This window comes from Carcharodon carcharias, chromosome 6 (assembly GCF_017639515.1).
Source record: "Carcharodon carcharias isolate sCarCar2 chromosome 6, sCarCar2.pri, whole genome shotgun sequence".
In the NCBI taxonomy this organism is placed as follows: domain Eukaryota; kingdom Metazoa; phylum Chordata; class Chondrichthyes; order Lamniformes; family Lamnidae; genus Carcharodon; species Carcharodon carcharias.
Genome location: NC_054472.1, coordinates 144222999 through 144243447, shown reverse-complemented (window position 1 = coordinate 144243447; position 20449 = coordinate 144222999). Strand labels below are relative to the sequence as shown.

The 20449-nt window shown below is 43.3% G+C and overlaps 1 protein-coding gene across 1 annotated transcript in view; it reads right to left on the bottom strand.

Annotated features, from left to right (window-relative positions):
• dhx30 (DEAH (Asp-Glu-Ala-His) box helicase 30) overlaps nucleotides 1–20449 on the bottom strand; it is a 132219-nt gene that overhangs the window by 89664 nt on the left and 22106 nt on the right. The window contains exons 3-8 of the mRNA XM_041190463.1: nucleotides 17517–17627; nucleotides 16633–16919; nucleotides 12261–12381; nucleotides 10140–10289; nucleotides 3272–3424; nucleotides 660–1493 (exon numbers count right to left, since the gene is read on the bottom strand). Of these exons, the coding sequence (XP_041046397.1) occupies nucleotides 660–1493; nucleotides 3272–3424; nucleotides 10140–10289; nucleotides 12261–12381; nucleotides 16633–16919; nucleotides 17517–17627 (1656 nt within the window). The remainder of the gene's footprint in view (nucleotides 1–659; nucleotides 1494–3271; nucleotides 3425–10139; nucleotides 10290–12260; nucleotides 12382–16632; nucleotides 16920–17516; nucleotides 17628–20449) is intronic.

Sequence of the window (20449 nt, the reverse complement as noted above, 5' to 3'; positions counted from 1 at the left end):
GCTATGTATGTTTCTATGTAAGAAAGATAGAAAGAGGAAACAAACATCTCCTTCTCTACCCACCCCCAACCAAACTCCAAGTCTTCGCCTAGTTAGTCGCCTGCACTAAAAGCTTCGGATCAAATAGTTCATGGTCACCGCTGCTTATATTAACTTTTAATCCCAGATTTATTTAAATAACTAAATTTTACTGATGTCTGTTTGAGCAAGAACATTCCCCACCACCTTCCCTGATTATTAATGCTCTGCATGTCAGCGTACATCTCTCCTTTCTACTACTTTACAATGTTGTGTGTGTTAACTTGGCTGAGGTTGTATCCTTCTTGCCACTGAGTTGGTAGGTTTCAAGCTGAAGCTGCACTCCAAGAATTGAGCATTTAATCTATGGAACTTTAAAACATCTACATGAACCAAGGTAGCAACTGAAAAGGAGGGTTCTTCCAATATCCCTAACCAATATTTATCCTTCAATCAACAGCACCCAAAATCAGATTAAATGGTCAATTATCTGACTTGTACAAATTGACTAATACTTGCTTGCATAACAAATAGCTTCAGTTCAAAAATTGTTAATTGGCTGTAATTTGTTTTCAGACATTTGGAAATAGAAAAGGAGCTCCATCAATGCAAGTTCATCCTTTCTTTACCAGGCTACTTACTTGATTGAGCTGGATGGTCTTCTTTCGCCCCAGCATTGGCAGGATGTCATCCAGGTAATAATCCTTCACTGGAAACATGAACCCTGGCACAGTCACTACAGGGCAATTCCCATAATATTCTGATATCCGCTCAGTATCGCTGGTGGCGCTCATCAGGATGATCTTCAGATTTGGATTGGCTTCTATCACATTCTTCAATAAAATGAGCAGGAAGTCCGTGTTGACGTCACGTTCATGGACTTCATCCACAATGACGTGACTGATGCCTTCTAGTGAGGCATTCCCTTGCAGTTTCTTCAGAAGGATGCCAACAGTGCAGAAAAGCAGGGCTCCTCCCCGAGGGGGCAACATACTCTCCAGCCTCACCTGGTAGCCCACATTTTTCTTCAGGCTTGGCCCCATCTCGTAGCCCACCCGTTGCCCCACCGACACAGCACTGATCCGTCGGGGCTGTGTAATTAAAATGTTGCAGTGCGCTCCTCGATTGTCGGTTATGAACTTCTCCAGTATGAACTGAGGTATCCTGGTGGTCTTTCCGCATCCAGTTGCTCCAGCTATGACAATGACCTGATTTTCTTCAATGGTAGAGACTATTGTTTTCTTGTGCAAGTCCACGGGCAATGGCTTAACCTTCACAGGCCGAGATTTCTGCCAAAGCCAGAGCAGTTTCTGACTGATTCGCTCTGCTTCTCCATTCAACATTGGGACATACATTTCTCCTGTGATGGCATCATTAATCAAATCACTGCTAGACATTGAATCCACAATCTCTGGGCCAGTGCTGATAGGCTTGTGCTCACAGTCATAGTGTTCAGGGGCTGTCTCTAATGTGTACTGAGGCAGACACAGGTATGGTGGGGAGGATAGGTAGAGAAAGAATAAAAGGATTAGCTGAATTTCTATGTTTAATGAGCAAATATTGAAGACATTCCACAAAAAAGAATGATGAACATTCAAATAGAATAATTTCTTAATTTTCCCCCCTTCTCTGCTAAAGGTGTCAGCTTTTTGCCACAGTTTTGTTCAAAGTAATGGGAAGAACATTGAGTGTTTGAGAGACACAATGACAATCCCCATAAATACAAGCCCTTTCTTTCCCAGTTGTTGTCTGGTATCTTACTCAATTAGACATTCTTCACGTGCGGGTTCAGACGATGATTTGTAGAAACACACAGGAGGAGGCCATTCAGCCCATCATACCTGCACTGGCTGTTTGAAAGAGCAATCCAATTAGCCCCACTCCCATCTACTTTACCCACAACCCTCAGTATCAGAGGTTCAGAGGTTTTAATTTGTTGCTTGGATGTGTGCAACACTAGTTGGGCCATGTTTATTGGCCATCTCTAGTTACCCCAAGGGTGGTTGTGGTGATGGGCCCATTTGAGCAGCAACTCCTTGTACAAGAGAGCAGCTTTCTAGGAGACAGATGGTGGCGTAATGATAATGTCACTGGACCAGCAATCTAGGGAGGGAAGGCAGGTGAATGGATCAGGTAAGGGTTAATTAAACTTCAGTAACTTTTGCATTTTGCTTGATAAATTAGTTTTTGTTAGAAAAATAAAATCAAAGGGTAGGTTTTCCACTGACACTACAGTGCAGTGGTTAGGGAGTGTTGCATTGGGTGCCATCTTTCAGATTAGGCATTAAACTGAGGCCCTGTGTGCCCTCTTGGGTACACATAAAAGATCGCATGGCATATTTCGAAGAGGAGCAGGGATCATTTATCACACTGCTGTCATGGGAGTTGCTATGCATAGCTGGTCCTGCTGTCACTTAGCTCCAAGAGAAGGGACACCAGGATTTCTGCTCCAGGGTTCAGCAAACTCTGTTGGAACATGTTGTTGGAGAGGTCGAATGGGAATGCGATCAGGCTTTGCCCTTGTACACCCTGCACCCCTCCACCAACCATCATCTCCAAAAGCAGAAAGCCAGAAGACACTCAGTGACTAGACTTGCAATCAAGGGATTGGGTTCAGCTGCGCTACCAGAGGACTCCAGTGCCTGTGGAATTCGATATCAACAACAAACAATACTTTCAGAGGAGAACTGTTAATAAAATTAGCATCTTATTGGACAGGTGCGAATTAGGCCCATTATGTCTGTGTTGTCTCTGAAAGAACTATCTAATTAGCACCATTCCAGTGCTTTTTCCTGATGGTCCTGCAAATTTTTCCTGTTCAATTATCTCTCTCTGAAAGTTAGTATTGAATCTGCTTCCACCAGCCTTTTCAGGCAGTGTATTCCAAATCATCATGATTTGCTGTACAAAAACATTTCTTCTCAACTTGCCCTCTTGTTCTTTTACCAATTATTTTAAATCTGTGACCTCTGATTACCAATTCTCCTGCCAGTGGAAAGTTTCTCCTTATTTACTTTTTCAAAGCCTCTCAATTTTTGAACCTCTCTGCTCTAAGGAGAACAGTTTCTTCAGTCTCGCTACAATTTTAAAGAAGTTTATTGAAATTTGAAAAGAATGACGCAAGTTAACAGACCTGATAAGGTAGGATAAGATCATAAGGTGAAACAAGCAAGATATTCTGAATCGACAATTGTCTTAAGAAACAGGCAGATATGTCAGCCCTTAATTTAATGGATACGAGGCTGCAACTGACCTGGTCCAGATATTGCTGGATTCGTTGCTGGAGGCTCTCAGGGATTTCTAGCCTGGTCGGCCTCCGTTCCTTTTCACTCAACTCTTTTATGGCAGTCAGATTGTACATGGCATGGGTCAGTGGATGATTTTTCTGGTTAAGCAAGCCCAGATCCTGGAAAATACACACAAATTTATCTCTACTTTTCTGAAATATTTTGTCCAGCATGCACAATGCAGTGAAAAGAGCCATGTCAGACAAAGTGATCACTAGTTCACAATTATTGTGGATGGTGTGGTGCAATGATTCACAAAGACACATTTTCATCATTGGGAATCACATCAAATCCAATTCAAATTGAAGGACTAAGTATGATATGGTTATATTACAATTCCTGATGGGTATGCATGCATAGTATGAAAAATACCTCCTAACTAAGCTCTGAATAACAACCTCACTTGTAAAGACGACACAATGGCTGGCGTGAGAAATGGGAAAATGTTTCTTTGGTACATTAGGGGGCTGAGATTGGGGTACATAGCTGGAACTGTGCAGAGGGAGCTTCACTGTATCTAACTTGTGCTGTGCCTGCCCTGGAAGTGTTTGACTGGATAGTTTGAAGGGAGCTTTACTCCATTTGTGACTTGTTCTGGGAGTACCTGATGGGACAACTTAGAGAAACATTTACTCTATCATGCAAGAGAATGAACTATGTCTAATATTTCTTCCCTTCTGAAAGCACTGAGGACAATTTTTTCTTGCTATTCGGGCACCACTGATAGGGCCACATTTAATGCCCTCCCTAGTTACCCTGAGAAAGTGGGTCATCTTAAACCTCTGCAGTCCATGTGGTGTTGGTGCTTCCACAACTGCAGCAATCGCTGATTGAGTCAGAACACATCAGTTCTTCCTGATAGATGGCCAGGATATAGGGTCTTCAGACGAGACAGGGAAGGAGGTAAATAAGGAAGGGGTATTGCAACATTGATCAAGGAATCAATTACAGCAGTAAGGAGGAATGAAATCTTAGAAGGCTCCTCAAATGAATGAGTATGGGTAGAACTGAAAAACAAAAAAGGAGTAAACACATTGCTGGGAGTGTACTGTAGGCCCCCAAACAGTCAGAGAGAAATAGAAGAGCAGATATGTAGGCAAATTTCAGAGAAGTGTAAAAATAATACAGTAGTAATAGCGGGGGATTTCAACTTCTCCAACATTAACTGATTTAGCCGTAGTGTGATAGGTTTAGAAGGAGCGGAATTCTTAAAATGCATCCTGGAGGGCTTTTTAAGCCAGTACGTAGAAAGTCCTACAAGACTGGGCTTAATTTTAGGGAATGAAGCCGGACAAGTGGTAGAGGTTTCAGTGGGGGAACATTTTGCAGATAGTGTTCATAACTCCGTTAGATTCAAGATTGTTATGGAAAAGGACAAGGATGGGCCAGGAATCAGCATTCTAAATTGGGGGAAGGCCGATTTTAATAAGATCAGACATGATTTGGCCAGAGTGGACTGGCAGCAGCTACTTTTAGGTAAATCTGCATCAGAGCAGTGGGACTCATTCAAGAAAGAAATAGGGAGAGTACAGGGCCAATATATTCCAGTAAAGATAAAGGGTGGGACCAACAAATCCAGGGAACCCTGGATGTCAAGGGTTATATAGGATTGGATAAAGAGGAAAGAGGAGGCTTATGGTAGATACCGAGGGCTCAAAACAGCAGAAGGCCTAGAGGAGTATAGAATGTGTAGGGGGGAAACTTAAAAAAGAAATCAGGAGATCAAAAATGGGCATGAAAAACATTGGAAAATAAAATAAAGGAAATTCCAAAGTTATTTTACAAATACATTAAGGGTAAAAGGATAATCAGGGAAAGAGTAGGGCCCATTAAGGACCATAGTGGCAATTTGTGTGTGGAGCCAGAAGACGTAGGTAGGGTTCTAAATGAATACTTTGTGTTGGTGTTCACAAGTGAGAGGGACGATGTGGGTATGGAAATCAGGCAGAAGGACAGTGATATAATTAAAGAAATTAGCATAAAAAAGGCAGAGGTTGTAAGTGGCCTGGCAAGCTTAAAAGTAGATAAATCTCAGGCCCGGATGAAATGTATCCCAGGCTGTTGAGTGAAGCAAGGGAGGAGATAGCAGAGGCACTGGCAATAATTTTCAATACCTCTCTAACCACAGGAGAGGTGCCAGAGGACTGGAGGACAGCCAACAAGATGCCATTACTCAAGGGAGGAAGGGATAAACCAGGGAGCTACCGGCCAGTCAGTCTAACCTCAGTGGTGGGGAAACTATTGGGAGCAATTCTGAGGGACAGAATTAGTCTACACTTGGAGAGGCAGAGATTAATCAAGGACAGTCAGCATGGTTTTGTCAAGGGGAGGTCATGTCTGACCAATTTGATTGAATTTTTCAAAGAGGTGACCAGGTGTGTAGATGAGGGCAATGCATTTGATGTAGTCTACTTAGACTTCAGCAAGGCTTTTGCTAAGGTCCCAAATGGGTGACTGATAACGAAGGTAAGAGCCCATGGGATCCAAGGCAATTTGGCAAATTGGATCCACAATTGTCTGAGTGGCAGGAAGCAGAGGGTGATGGTCGAGGGGTGTTTTTGCGACTGGATGCCTGTGTCCTGTAGGGTTCCACAGGAATTGGTGTTGGGTCCCTTGCTGTTTGCGGTATATATAAACGATTTCGACTTGAATGTTGATCAGTAAGTTCTCGAATGACATGAAAATTGGTGGGGTGGTAAATAGTGAGGAGAATAGCCTTAGATTACAAGAGGATCTAGATGGGCTGGTCAGATGGGTTGATCAGTGGCAAATGGAATTAATCCGGATAAGTGTGAGGTGATGTACTTGGGCAGGACAAACAAGGCATGGGAATACACAATGACTGGTAGGACCCTGGGAAGTACCGAAGATCAGACGGACTTTGGCGTGCATGTCCACCGGTCTCTTAAGGTAGCAGGACGGGTAGATAAACATAGAAAATAGGAGGAGTAGGCCATTCGGCCCTTCGAGCCTGCTCTGCTATTCAATATGATCATGGCTGATCATCCAACTCAATAGCCTGCTCCAGCTTTCTCCCCATATCCTTTGATCCCTTTCGCCCAAAGAGCTATATCTAACTCCTTCTTGAAAACATACAATGTTTTGGCCTCAACTACTTTCTGTTGTAGCGAATTCCTCAGGCTCACCACTCTCTGGGTGAAGAAATTTCTCCTCATCTTAGTCCTAAATGGTCTACCCCCGAATCCTCAGACTGTGATCCCTGGTTCTGGACTCCCCCACCATCTGGAACATCCTTCCTGCATCTACCCTGTCTAGTCCCGTTAGAATTTTATAGGTTTCTATGAGATCCCCCCCCTCATTCTTCTGAACTCCAGCGAATATAATCCTAACCGACTCAATCTCTCCTCATATGTCAGTCCTGCCATCCTAAGAATCACCTGGTAAACCTTGCCTGCACTCCCTCTATAGTAGGAACATCCTTCCTCAGATAAGGAGACCAAAGCTGCACACTATACTCCAGGTGTGGTCTCACCAAGGCCCTGTATAATTGCAGAAAGACATCCCTGCTCCTGTACTCGAATGCTCTGGCTATGAAGGCCAACATGCCAGTTACCTTCTTTACCACCTGCTGCACCTGCATGCTTACCTTCAGTGACTGGTGTACGAGGACACTCAGGTCTCATTGCATGTTCCCCTCTCTCAATTTATAGCCATTCAGATAATCTACCTTCCTGTTTTTGCTACCAAAGTGGATAACCTCACATTTATCCACATTATACTGCATCTGCCATGCATTTGTCCACTCACTCAGCTTGTCTAAATCACACTGAAGCATCTCTGCATCCTCCTCACAGCTCACCCTCCCACCCAGCTTTGTGTCATCTGCAAATTTGGAGATATTACATTTAGTTCCCTCGTCTAAATCATTTATATTGTGAATAGCAGGGGTTCCAGCACCGATCCCTGCGATACCCCACTAGTCACTGCCTGCCATTCGAAAAAAGACCCATTTATTCCTACTTTTTGCTTCTTATCTGCCAACCAGTTTTCTATCCATCTCAATACACTACCCCCAATCCCATGTGCTCTAATTTTACATGCTAATCTCTCATGTGGGACTTTGTCGAAAGCCTTCTGAAAGTCCGATTAAACCACATCCATTGGCTCTCCCTCATCAACTCAACTAGTTACATCCTCGAAAAGTTTCAATAGATTTGTCAAGCACGATTTCCCTTTTGTAAATCCATGCTGGCTTTGTCCGATTCTGCCACTGTTTTCCAAGTGCTCAGCTATTAAATCTTTTATAATGGATTCTAGAATTTTCCCCACTATTGACGTCAGGCTGACTGGCTATAATTCCCTGTTTTCTCCCTACCTCCCTTTTTAAATAGTGGGGTTACGTTAGCTACCCTCCAATCTGTAGGAGCTGTTCCAGGGTCTATAGAATCTCGGAAGATGACCACCAATGCATCCACTATTTCTAGGGCCACTTCCTTAAGTACTCTGGGATGTAAGATTATCAGGTCCTGGGGATTTATCGGCCTTCAATCCCATCAATTTTCCCAACACCATTTCCCTACTAATACTGATTTCTTTCAGTTCCTCCCTCTCACTACACCCTGTGTTCCCCAACCTTTGTGGTATGTTATTTGTGTCCTCCTTTGTGAAGACGGAACCAAAGTATGTATTTAGTTAGTCAGCCATTTGGTTGTTCCCCATTATAAATTCCCTTGTTTCTAACTGTAAGGGACCTACATTTGTCTCACCAATCTTTTTCTCTTCGCATACCTATAGAAACTTTTACAGTCAGTTTTTATGTTCCCCGCAAGCTAACTCTAGTACTCTATTTTCTCCTTCTTAATCAATCCCTTGGGCCTTGTTTGCTGAATTCTGAACTGCTCCCAATCCTCAGGTCTGTTGTTTTTTCTGGCCAATTTGTATGCCTCTTCCTTGGATCTAATACTATCTCTAATTTCCCTTGTAAGCTATGGTCTAGTCACCTTTCCTGTTTTATTTTTGCACCAGACAGGAATAAACAATTGCTGCAATTCATCCATGCGCTCTTTGAAAGTTTGCCATTGCCTATCCACTGTCATCCCTTTAAGTAACGTTTCCCAATCCATCATAGCTGACACACGCTTCATATCATTGCAGTTTCCTTTACTAAGATTCAGTTCCCTAGTATCAGGATCAACTCAGTCACTCTCCATCTTGATGAAGAATTCTATCATATTATGGTTGCTCATCCCCAAGGGGCCTTGCACAACTAGACTGCCAATTATTCTTTTCTCATTGCACAATACCCAGTCTAGGGTGGCCTGTTCTCTAGTTGGTTCCTCAACGTCTTGGTCCAGAAAAACATCCCGTATACACTCCAGGAATTCCTCCTCTGCGGTATTGTAACTAATTTGATTTGCCTAATCTATATGCAGATTAAAGCCACCCATAATTACAGATGTTCCTTTATTGCATGCGTCTCTAATTTCCTGTTTAATGCCATTCCCAACATCACCACTACAGTTTGGGGGTCTATATACAATCCCCACTAACGTTTTTTGCCCCTTAGTGTTTCTCAGTTCTACCCATCCAGATTCCACATCGTCGGAGCTAATATCTTTCCTCACTATTGTGTTAATTTCCTTTTTAACCAGCAATGCAACTCCACCAACTTTTCCTTTTTGTCTGTCCTTCCTAAATACTGAATACCCTGGATGTTCAATTCCCATCCCTGGTCACCCTGCAGCCATGTCTCCGTAATCCCGACTATATCATACCTGTTTACATCTATTTGCATGGTTAATTCATCCACTTTATTGTGAATGCTCCTCGCATTAAGGCACAAAACCTTAAGGCTTGTCTTTTTAACATTACTTGCCCCGTTCCCACTATTTTTCACTGAGGCCTTGTTTGACTCTTGCCCTTGATTTCGCTGTCTAACACTTTTCTTATTCCCCTTTCTGTCTTTTGTTCTTGCCCTTGATTCCCCCTCTTCTGACTCCTTGCGTGGTTAAGAAGGCATATGGGATACTCGCCTTTATTAGCCGAGGCATAGAATATAAGAGCAGGGAGGTTATGCTGGAACTATATAAAATGCTGGTTAGGCCACAGCTAGAGTATTGTGTGTAGTTCTGGAATCCGCATTATAGGAAGGATGTGATTGCACTAGAGAGAGTGCAAAGGAGATTTACCAGGATGTTGCCTGGGCTGGAAAGTTTTAGTTATGAGGAGAGATTTGATAGACTGGGCTTATTTTCCTTGCAGCAGAGGAGATTGAGGAAGACCATGATTGAGGTGTATAAAATTATGAGGGGCATAGATAGGGTAGACAGAAAGGAACTTTTCCCCTTGGTGGAGGGATCAAAACCAGAGGGCATAGATTCAAGTTAAGGGGCAGGAGGTTCAGAGGGGATGTGAGGAAGAATTTTTTCATCCAGAGGGGGTGCAATCTGGAACTAAAATCAAAAAACTGCGGATGCTAGAAATCTGGAACTCACTGCCTGAAAGGGTGGTGGAGGCAGAAACCCTCATAACATTTAAGAAGTATTTGGATGTGCACTTGCGATGCCATGGCATAAAAGGCTATGGGCCTAGTGCTGGAAAATGGGATTAGAATAGTTAGATACTTGTTTGACTGGCACAGACTTGATGGGCCGAAGGTACTTTTTCTATGCTGTAAACCTCCAAGGCTCTATGGCGAATTTGAAACTCCATCACCTAGCTGAAGAGCAATAAGAGGACTTACAGCTGACCATCCACTATTTAATCACTCAGCTGGTACTCCACATTGGAAAAGAAAGACACATTTAGTAATGTCAGCCACAGCACCCAGCCCAACGCTGTGCACAAGTGTGGCTTGGAGCAAGTTACAATCACCTTCAACTTCTTACAGGCTAGAGCTGCTGCTCTTCTTTCTGCCTCGGTTTTCCGCCGACCACTTGCAACAAAGGTCATCGGGGTCGGCCACTGCACCTCAAGGCGACATATCTTCACTGAACCGTCTTCTGTAGTGTATCTCAGATAGTCCTGATGGAGTAGCACATACATGTTAAAGAGGTATGACCGCCATTTATAAGCTGAAACATAGGAATTGCTGGGCCAAAGAAAGGTTGATCTAGTTCATCTGTGATCACTCTGATAGTCGTGTGATGCAACAATATTGGAGTTACACCAGGTGAAATGCCCTACACTATTCTGCAGCTGAAGTCTTTTAAGGCTAAAAACTAAATGATGGCAAATAAACACTGGGCAAGTCCAAACGTTAATATTCAGGCTGAATATCAGAAACCTCACTTTGTTAATGGAGAGATCAATGAAGAAGTTACAGGTAGTGTGGCTCTTGGCATTTTCTGTTCTTGGAGAATATATCTGTACATTGTAATTGGCTGCTTTTGTTTTTTTGTACTTCCTTAAAATGTGTGGCAAAATTGCATTACAGAGTGCATCAAACAGGAAGTCAGCAACTCATATAACATACAGCATAAATACTGGAAGGGCATCTGGTTAGGCATTCAGTTAATGAGACAAAGAACTTTGCTTTGGGACGTCCTAAGGATGTGGAAAGTGCTATATAAATGCAACCCAGTTTTTTCTCTTTTGTAATTATTAACCCTGTTGGAGATTATTGTCCAGAGTAAAATTTTAAATATAAGGTGGTGACTCCCTGCTTACAATATCCACTAAACAAGGCTTGTTCAGGAGATAGTTCTTAATGAAACTGTAATGAGCCAAGTTTTACCAGGGCTTTAAAACAGTGAAGATTATGGAGTGATTCGACAGAGGTGTTTAAAATTTTGAAAAGGATGGGGCAGAATAGATATAAATGGGCTCCAATGATTTGAAGGATCTCAGGCAAGGAGATGTAGTTAGAAGCTTAAATGCAAAAGGCTTTGGAAAGAGAGCAGGAGAATCCCTTTTATACGAAGACTGTGAAATACATTTCCAGAATTTATGATTGAAGCAGAAACCATGTCACATTTAAAAATAAGTTAGATAGGTGGTTGACCAAAAGGGGGATAAAGAACAGAGGAACAGAGTAGGTACAAAGGCTTAGATCTATGGCCCTTGTGGAGGATTCAACATCAAATGTTGACCCAAACATCCTTTTTCACTGTAGTTTTAACGTGACTAATCAATATTGCAGCAAAACTAAGGAAGAAAGCGTTAACTAACTATGTGTTAACACTTGGTGCCGTGGCAACCAAATAGAGGAATGAGGTGGTGAAGGGCCTTCTACAAAGGCAATTTTTTTGAAATCAAAAATTAAGGCACATATTGGAATAAATTTGTCCTTACTCTTCCAATTTTTTCCAAAATTTCATACAGGGCCAGACATATGCCAAAATCATGTTTCAGTCACCAGTAGGCCTCTGCTATCTCAACCAAGTGGTCATTCTTCATGTGGTAGCCTTGACTGAGAGTGTTGTAAGCTGTTCAAATTTAATGCCCACAGGTGGCCAGCAAGCAAGAGTGGAACACCAAATGATTTTATTTTCATCCTCTCCTAGTCCAGAAACACCAACACCAATCACAGTGTCCCAGTTACTGACTTCAACAGTGCGGCAATAACTTGTATTCAACATAGAAAATAACCGAAGGTGAGTTACAGAGGGAATTTTTTTGTAGAGCTAGGATAAGCTAAGGCCATAGAGGAATTTGATTAGGCAGACAAAGAGTGTGTTGGTGAACAGGCAACAAGAGTAGTTCTGCACACTCGACTCTACTAGGACTCTACCCACCCATTTAATCCCTGTCCAAAAATCATGTAGCAACTACTCTATATTAGACTCGTCATGCTAATTTAATCTCTTGGCCTCCAAGAATAATTAAGCAAAATTCCAGAGCATTCATTTGTCCTCACATTTTAACTCTGGCCCCCTACCATCCACAGCCAACTTCCCCTACCTTTCACCTTCACTCAGCCACAGGTCAGGCCATCTCAGACCTTCTGAGAGGGACAACAATCAAATTATCTCCGAGTCGCTCACTTTTACTCACTGTGACTGTAGAAGAGGTAGTTGCTATCTGTATAACTTTTGACAGGAGGTTCTTTGGCTCAGGGAACTGGGTTAGGGCCCTCATCGCGCTGGTGTCATCAGTCATGATACCCCGCAGTGCTCTGCCCAAACATACAGCGAAAAATCAGTGTTAACACTGGCCACATAAACAGTGAGCACAGGAAAGGAAGCACACAGCCACAGGTTGGTTATACTGTGCCACAAAGAGATTGTGTATGGAATGCATTCAAAAGTAAATCTTGTTCTAGAGTGGCAGTATAGGATGATCATGAAACTGTTACTTTGTGAGCTCATGGTAGCAGCTCTGATATCACAACAGCTTATGACATCATAGAGTGAGATTGAAAGGGAAGGAAAAGTCAGGGGCAGAACCTAAGATTACTCTGCAGAAGACCCAGATAGTGCAGTAATCTATTCAGATTGACACCCAGGCCAGTCTTCAATCACGGCTCCCAACTCCAACAGACCAAGGTCTGTTGCTCCCCATGTTTTTTTTTGGCTTCCTACCATGCACCTCCAAAACCTGAAGTGGACTGGAGTCAAGAGCATCAATGCTAAAACACAAAATTTGACAAACCGGAAAATAATTGTCACATTTATTATGAACAGACAGTGAGGTCCAGTTGAACAATTTCTCTCCCACCCCTCCCTACCGACCTATAAAATCAAAAGATGCAAGTCATTTCTCTTCAGAGACCTGAAGGCATGTAAATGGAACCAAAAGAACCACATATTTTAGATCCCAGTTCCCAATAATTTCCACCTATCACAGGTTGCTGGCAAAGATAAATTTGGTGTTCCCATGTAGGATCATCCAGTGGCAATGATCCATTGCAAGCCTTCAAGCCCAAAACACTTAAACAGAACAAACAGAAATAGGAAACACAAGTGAAAATGCAGGAGAATTGCCAACTCTTTGGGTTTGGATTGCCAAGGCCTGAGAGCTGCCCCATACTCCATTCAAAGAACAAAGAACAAAGAAAAGTACAGCACAGGAACAGGCCCATCGGCCCTCCAAGCCTACGCTGATCATATTGCCTGTCAAACTAAAACATTTTGCACTTCCGGGGTCTGTATCCCTCTATTCCCATCCTATTCATGTATTTGTCAACTGCCTCTTAAAGACCACTATTGTACCTGCTTCCACCACCTCCTCTGGCAGCGAATTCCAGACACTCACTACCCTCTGCGTAAAAAACTTGCCCCACACATCTCCTCTAAAGCTTTCTCCTCTCACCTTAAATCTATGTCCCCTAGTAATTGACTCTTCCACCCTGGGAAAAAGCTTCTGACTATCTACTCTGTCCATGCCACTCATAATTTTGTAAACTTCTTTAAGTCGCCCCTCAATCTCCGTCGCTCTAGCGAGAACAATCCGAGTTTCTCCAACATCTCCTCATAGCTAATAACCTCCAGACCGGGCAGCATCCTAAACCTCCTCTGCACCCTCTCCAATGCCTCCATATCCTTCTGGTAATGTGGCAACCAGAATTGCACACAATATTCCAAGTGTGGCCTAACCAAGGTTCTATACAGCTGCAGCATGACTTACCAGCTTTTATACTCAATACCCCTGCCGATGAAGGCAAGCATGCCATATGCCTTCCTGACTACCTTATCCACCTGCGTTGCCACTTTCAGTGACCTGTCGACCTATACACGCAGATCCCTCTGCCCGTCGATGCACTTAAGGTATAATTCCTACCTGTATTAAACCTTCCAAAATGCATTACCTCGCATTTGTCCGGATTAAACTCCATCTGTCTTTTCTGCGCCCAAGTCTCCAACTGATCTATAACTTGTTGTATCCTCTGACAATCCTCTTCACTATCTGCAACTCCTCCAACCTTAGTGTCATCTGCAAACTTACTAATTAACCCAGTTACATTTTCCTCCAAATCATTTACGTATACTACAAACAGCACTGATCCATGTGGAACACCACTAGTCATAGCTCTCCATTCAGAAAAGCACCCTTCCGCTGCTATCCTCTGTCTTCTATGACCAAGCCAATTCTGTATCCATCTTGCCAGCTCACCTCTGATCCCGTGCGACTTTACCTTCTGTACCAGTCTACCATAAGGGACCTTGTCAAAGGCCTTACTGAAATCCATGTAGATAACATCCACTGCCTTCCATCGTCGATCATCTTTGTCACTTCCTCGAAAAACTCGATCAAGTTAGTGGGACACGACCTCCCCTTCACAAAACCATGCTGCCTCTCACTAATACACCCATTTGCTTCCAAATGGTAGCAAATCCTGTCACGAAGAATCTTCTCTAATAATTTCCCTACCACTGACATAAGGCTCACCGGCCTGTAATTTCCTGGATTATCCCTGCTACCCTTCTTAAACAATGGAACAACACTGGCCATTCTCCAGTCCTCTGGGACCTCACCCGTAGCTAGTGAGGATACAAAGATTTCTGTCAAGGCCCCAGCAATCTCCTCCCTTGCCTCCCTCAGTAGTCTGGGGTAGATCCCATCCGGCACTGGGGACTTATCCACCTTAATATTCTTCAAGACGCCTAACACCTCCTTTTTTTTGATCTCAACATGATCCAGGCTATCTACACACTCTTCCCTAGACAAATCGACCGCTAAGTCCTTCTCTTTGGTGAATACTGATGAGAAGTATTCATTTAGTATCTCTCCCATTTCTTCTGGCTTCACACACAGATTCCCACCTCTTTCCCTGAGTGGGCCTACCCTTTCCCTGGCTACCCTCTTGCTTTTTACATATGTATAAAAGGCCTTAGGATTTTTCTTAATCCTGGTTGTCAATGACTTTTCGTGACCCCTTTTAGCCCTCCTGACTCCTTGCTTAAGTTTCTTCCTACTTTCTTTATATTCTCCACCGGCTTCATCTGTTCCCAGCCCTCTAGCCCTTGCGAATTGTTCCCTTTTCTTTTTGATTAACCTCACAATATCCTTCGTTATCCAAGGTTCCTGAAACTTGCCATACTTATCCTTCATCCTAGCAGGAACATGCCAGTCCTGAGTTCCTATCAACTGACATTTGAAAGCCCCCTACATGTCAGGTGTTGATTTTCCCTCAAACATCCGCCTAGGTTCTAGATTCCTCAGTTCCTGCCTAATATTAGTTATAATTAGCCTTCCCCCAATTAGCAGCTTAACCCGAGGAGTCCTGTTATCCTTATGCATCAGTACCTTGAAACTTACTGAATTATGGTCACTTTTCCCGAAATGCTCCCCTACTGAAATTTTGACCACCTGGCCGGGTTCATTCCCTAATACCAGGTCCAGTATTGCCCCTTCCCTAGTTGGACTACTAAATATTGTCTCAGGGAGCCCGCCTGGATGCACCTTACAAATTCTGCACCATCCAAACCCCTAACACTAAGTGATTCCCAGTCAATATAGGGAATGTTAAAATCACCCACCACAACAACCCTACTGTTTTTACATCTTTCCAAAATCTGCCTACATAACTGTTCCTCTATCTCCTGCTGGCAATTGGGAGGCCTATAGTAAATCCCCAACATTGTGACTGCACCTTTCCTATTCCGGAGCTCTACCCATACTGCCTCACTACATGAGCCCTCCGAGGTGACCTCCTGTCATATAGCTGTGATATTCTCCCTAACCAGCAGTGCAACTCCCCCACCTCTTCTACATCTCTATCTATCCTGCCTGAAACATCTAAATCCTGGAACGTTTATCTGCCAATCCTGTCCATCCTTCAACCAAATCTCTGTAATAGCAATAACATCATAGTCCCAAGTACTAATCCAAGCTCTAAGCTCATCTGCCTTACCTGTTATACTTCTCGCATTGAAACAAATGCATTTCAGACCCCCAGTCTCATTGTGTTCAGTAATTTCTCCCTGCCTTCTCTACCTCTTAGTCCTACTGGCCATATTCACCAGTTCCCAGTCATTTATTTCACCTGCTGACCTATTGCACTGGTTCCCAACCCCCTGTCATTCCTCCTTGGCTCAGTGTTAGCAGTCTCACCCGAGTCAGTATGTTGCAGGTTCAGGGTCCACTCCAGAGACCTGACCACTTCTAGCCTGACACTTCAGCGCAGTACGGAGATAGATCACCTCCACCTGAGATATTAGCTCTGTTTCACTCCACAAATGCTGCCTAACCCGCTGAATATCTCCAGCATTTCTGTTTTTATTCCAGTATTCAGACCAATTGCAATCTACGTAGACTTCCACATAACAAACCCATCCATTTGAAGGTGAAGATTGAGATCAGGAGTATGGAATCAAACCAGACAATCAAAAGTATCAGTGCTGAAGCATCAATCGCAATGTTGTTAGAGGGTCTGCATCCAGCCAACACTACCATACAAAGGAAGATTAAACAATTATTGGATTACCTTGACACGGGTTTGTACTCAGATGCTTTGTCTGTAACAGAGAGAAACTCCGTACAGTCCATTATCCCTTCCTCCACCTCCTCGTCCACCTCATTTGCCTCCAGTAGACCCTCTTCACTTGGTTGAGATGCTTCTTTCTCAAAACTCTCCTTCCTGAAAGCTTTGTTGATTGTGTTGCCCATCACCAAGTGTGGCTCACCGACAGCTAAAGCTGAAAATTTTTCAGCCAAATCCTGGTACTCTTGAGCTTGGAACAGCTGGTTCCTTGGTCCCAATAGACCCCATTGCTGCCAAACACAACCAACAGGTACAGTCTTCAAACAAACTTGATCATCAAACATCCAGATCAATCAATGGTGTGCGGTTTACAACATAGAAGCGATAGGATTTCGGAACATATGTATCTGTTCTGAAAGCAGGGTGACTCATAGCACCACATCTAGGCAAGAGCTTTGCCCCAGTGCTTAACAGCATTGCCCCTTTGTCTGTAAATATTCTAATGGGTATTAATTATCCTTATGTGCATTAATCATCCATGAGCAAAGGTGGCAAGGATATCTGACCATGAATGGTGCCACAACTGAACCCAACCAATATTTGGTGGCTGACTTCCTCCTGAAGATGAAATACACCCAGAAAACTCCAGTTATGTTACCCAATAATCAGAATCCACACTGCACCAGATTCCTACCTTCCGAAAGATGAACGGGCATCAAGAAGCCTGATCACAAGCTCCAGCAATACTTCCATTGCAACCTACATGGAAGCTTTCAAGAACCCTCTGCCATGTTACCCTGGGAACCCAAGGAGAACAAATGGAATTCTTGTGCCACTCAGCCGCAACTGCAAAAGTCCACAGTGGCCAGTATGTGGTGTAATCATACCTTGAATATCCTGCAGGCAGCTGCTGCAGCGTGTTTCTCTGCAACAACTTTCTTCTTGCCGAAGCCTTCCACTTTCAGTTTTCTTGGCCAACTGATGTACAGAACAGTTTTCTTTGTAAAAGAAAGAAGATTGCTGCAAATTGCTATCAAAACACAGGATCCAGCCAGAAATAACATACAAGTGACAGATGAGAATGCTGTAAAATAAGACAATTACTGAAATCTATTAAGAATAAAACAAGACCAGAAGGTTAGGACTGCGGAGAGCAGGCCGAAGCCCAGTTGAGAAGACAAGGTGCAGCCAATGAGAAAAGCCACAGTCCCCGCTCGTGGAACAAGTCCCAGATTGCTAGGGGTGACAATGTGAACAAAACTGGCCCTGTAGTCATCACAAGGATCAGTGGTGGGACCATTATTGTTCACTATTTACAGTAAAGATTTGGACTCAGGAGTCTTAAGCACAATTTCAAAATTTGTAGGCAACACCAAATCAGAATGAATTAATGAAGAAGGGGAACTGCAGCAAAATAAAGGAAGGCAATAATAAACTTGCAGATTGGATGTGCAATTGGCAAATTAATTTCAACACAGGCAGGTGTGAGCTGCACATTTTGATAGGAAGATTAAGCAGGCCACATACTCAAGAACAACTTATGATTATATAGCATAAAGTAATAAAAAATCCCTTTATAAAGTAATAAAAAATCCCAGTTGAGAAGACAAGGTGCAGCCAATGAGAAAAGCCACAGTCCCCGCTCGTGGAACAAGTCCCAGATTGCTAGGGGTGAGAATGTGATCAAAACTAGCCCTGTAGTCATCACAAGGATCAGTGGTGGGACCATTATTGTTCACTATTTACAGTAAAGATTTGGACTCAGGAGTCTTAAGCACAATTTCAAAATAGGAGCACTATAAAGCAAAATTAAACACTATGAAGCATAAGGCAATATTAGGGCAGATGGTCTAAAGCTTGATCAGAGGTAGGTTTTAAGGAGTATCTTAAAGGAGCAACAAGAGGTTGAGACTAGGAGATGTTTACTGAAGGAATTCCAGAACTTAGGGCCTAGGCAACTGAAGACGGGACCACCAATAGCGGAGCCATTAAAATTATTGTTTTTCATGAAGTCAGAATTAGAGGAATTTAGATGTCTTGGGGGGCTGTGGGGCTGGAAGAAGTTACAGAGATAAGGATGGGCGAGTCCATGGTGGAGAATTTGAAAACAAGGATGGCAAATTTTAAAATGAAGACACTGCTTGACCAGGAGCCAATGTACCTTAACGAGCACAGGGATGATGGATGAACGGAACTTGGTGTAAGTCAGGACATGGGAAGCAGGGTTTTGAATGACCTCAAGTTTACAGAGGATAGAATGTGGGAGACCAGACAGGAGTTGGAATAGTCAAGTCTAGTTGTAACAAAGGCATGACTGAGGATTTCAGCAGTAGATGAGCTGAAACAGAAGCAAAGTTGGGCAATGTTACGGTGGAAACAGGTGGTCTTAGTGATGAGACAGATGTGGTCAGAAGCTCAGCTCAGAGTCAAATATGACACCAAGATGACGTAGCTCAGTCTCAGACATTGCCAAGAAGAAAAACAGATTCAGCAGCCACAGAATGGAGTTTGTAGCAAGGACTGTAGGCAATGGTTTCAGTCTTGCCAAGGTTTCATTGGAGGAAATTTCAGCTCATCCAGTGCTGGATGTCAGCTAAATAATCTGATAATTTATCAACAGTGGAGGAACGAAGTGGTGGTGAGGTAAAGCTGGGTGTCATTAGCATATGGAAAATAAGTGTTTAAATGGGGTAGAGGGACAAAGGGATCTAGGGCTACAGATCACAAAATAGTGACAAGTTAATAAGACTTAAGAAATGCAAAGCACTAGGGTTCTTTTGCAAAAGGATAGCATTGAAAATCAGCGAAGTTATTTTGAAGTTGTTGAGATCCATGAAACTTGAGTTTTGTGGATAGCATGTTTCTAGATGTGGTCACCCTGCAGCTTGAGATCATGGAAGCATAAATGGAATGGGTCAAGGAGGACCAAGCAGATAGTGCAGCTGTACCGAGTGCATCTCGCTCTCCAACCAGTTTTCTGTTCTGAAAACCACTGAGAGTGATGGTTCATCTGAGAAATACAGCCAGAGCCAAGTCCTTGGCATATAGCTGGCTCAGCGGTATGTAGAGAGAGGTTGGGGGGAGGTGCGGAAAAAATAGCAGGAAGATTGGGAAAGCAATAGGTGATTCTTTGGTTATGGGAACAGAGGGGTATTTTTGTGGCCACAGAGCTGAATCCAGGAAGGTATGTTGCCACTCTTGTGCCAGGATCAAGGATGTCAACAAGCGCCTGCATAACACCCTGAGGAGGGAAGGGTGAACAGCCAGAGGTCATGGCCCCTATTAGTAGCAACAACATTGGTAGAAAGAGGGATGAGGTTTGGGAGCTAGGAAAGAAACTCGCAAGCAGGACCTCAAAGGTAGTAGTCTCCAGGTTACTCCGCGTGCCTCTCGCTAATGAGTATAGAAATAGGAGGGTAGAGCAGATGAGTGCATGGCTGGAGTGATGATGCAGGAAGAAGGGCTTTAAATTCCAGGGACACTGCGACGGGTTCGGCGAGAGATTGGACCTGTACAAGTCGTTGAGGTTGCACCTGAACAATTGTCCTTGTGGGGCAATTTCCTAGTGTTATTGGGGAAGGTTTCAATGAACTTGGCAGGGGTATGGGAACCAGGCAGTAACATTAGAGAAGAAAAAGGAAAATTTGGAGAGCAGATAGAACGAGAGTAATAGATGGGATCAGAGGGAAAGTGATAAGGTCTAAATTGGAAACAAAAACAAAAAATGCTGAAAAACTCAGCAGGTCTGAAAGCATCTGTGGAGAGAAAGAGAGAGTTAACTTTTCAAGTCCATATGACTCTTACTCAGAGGTAAAGGGAA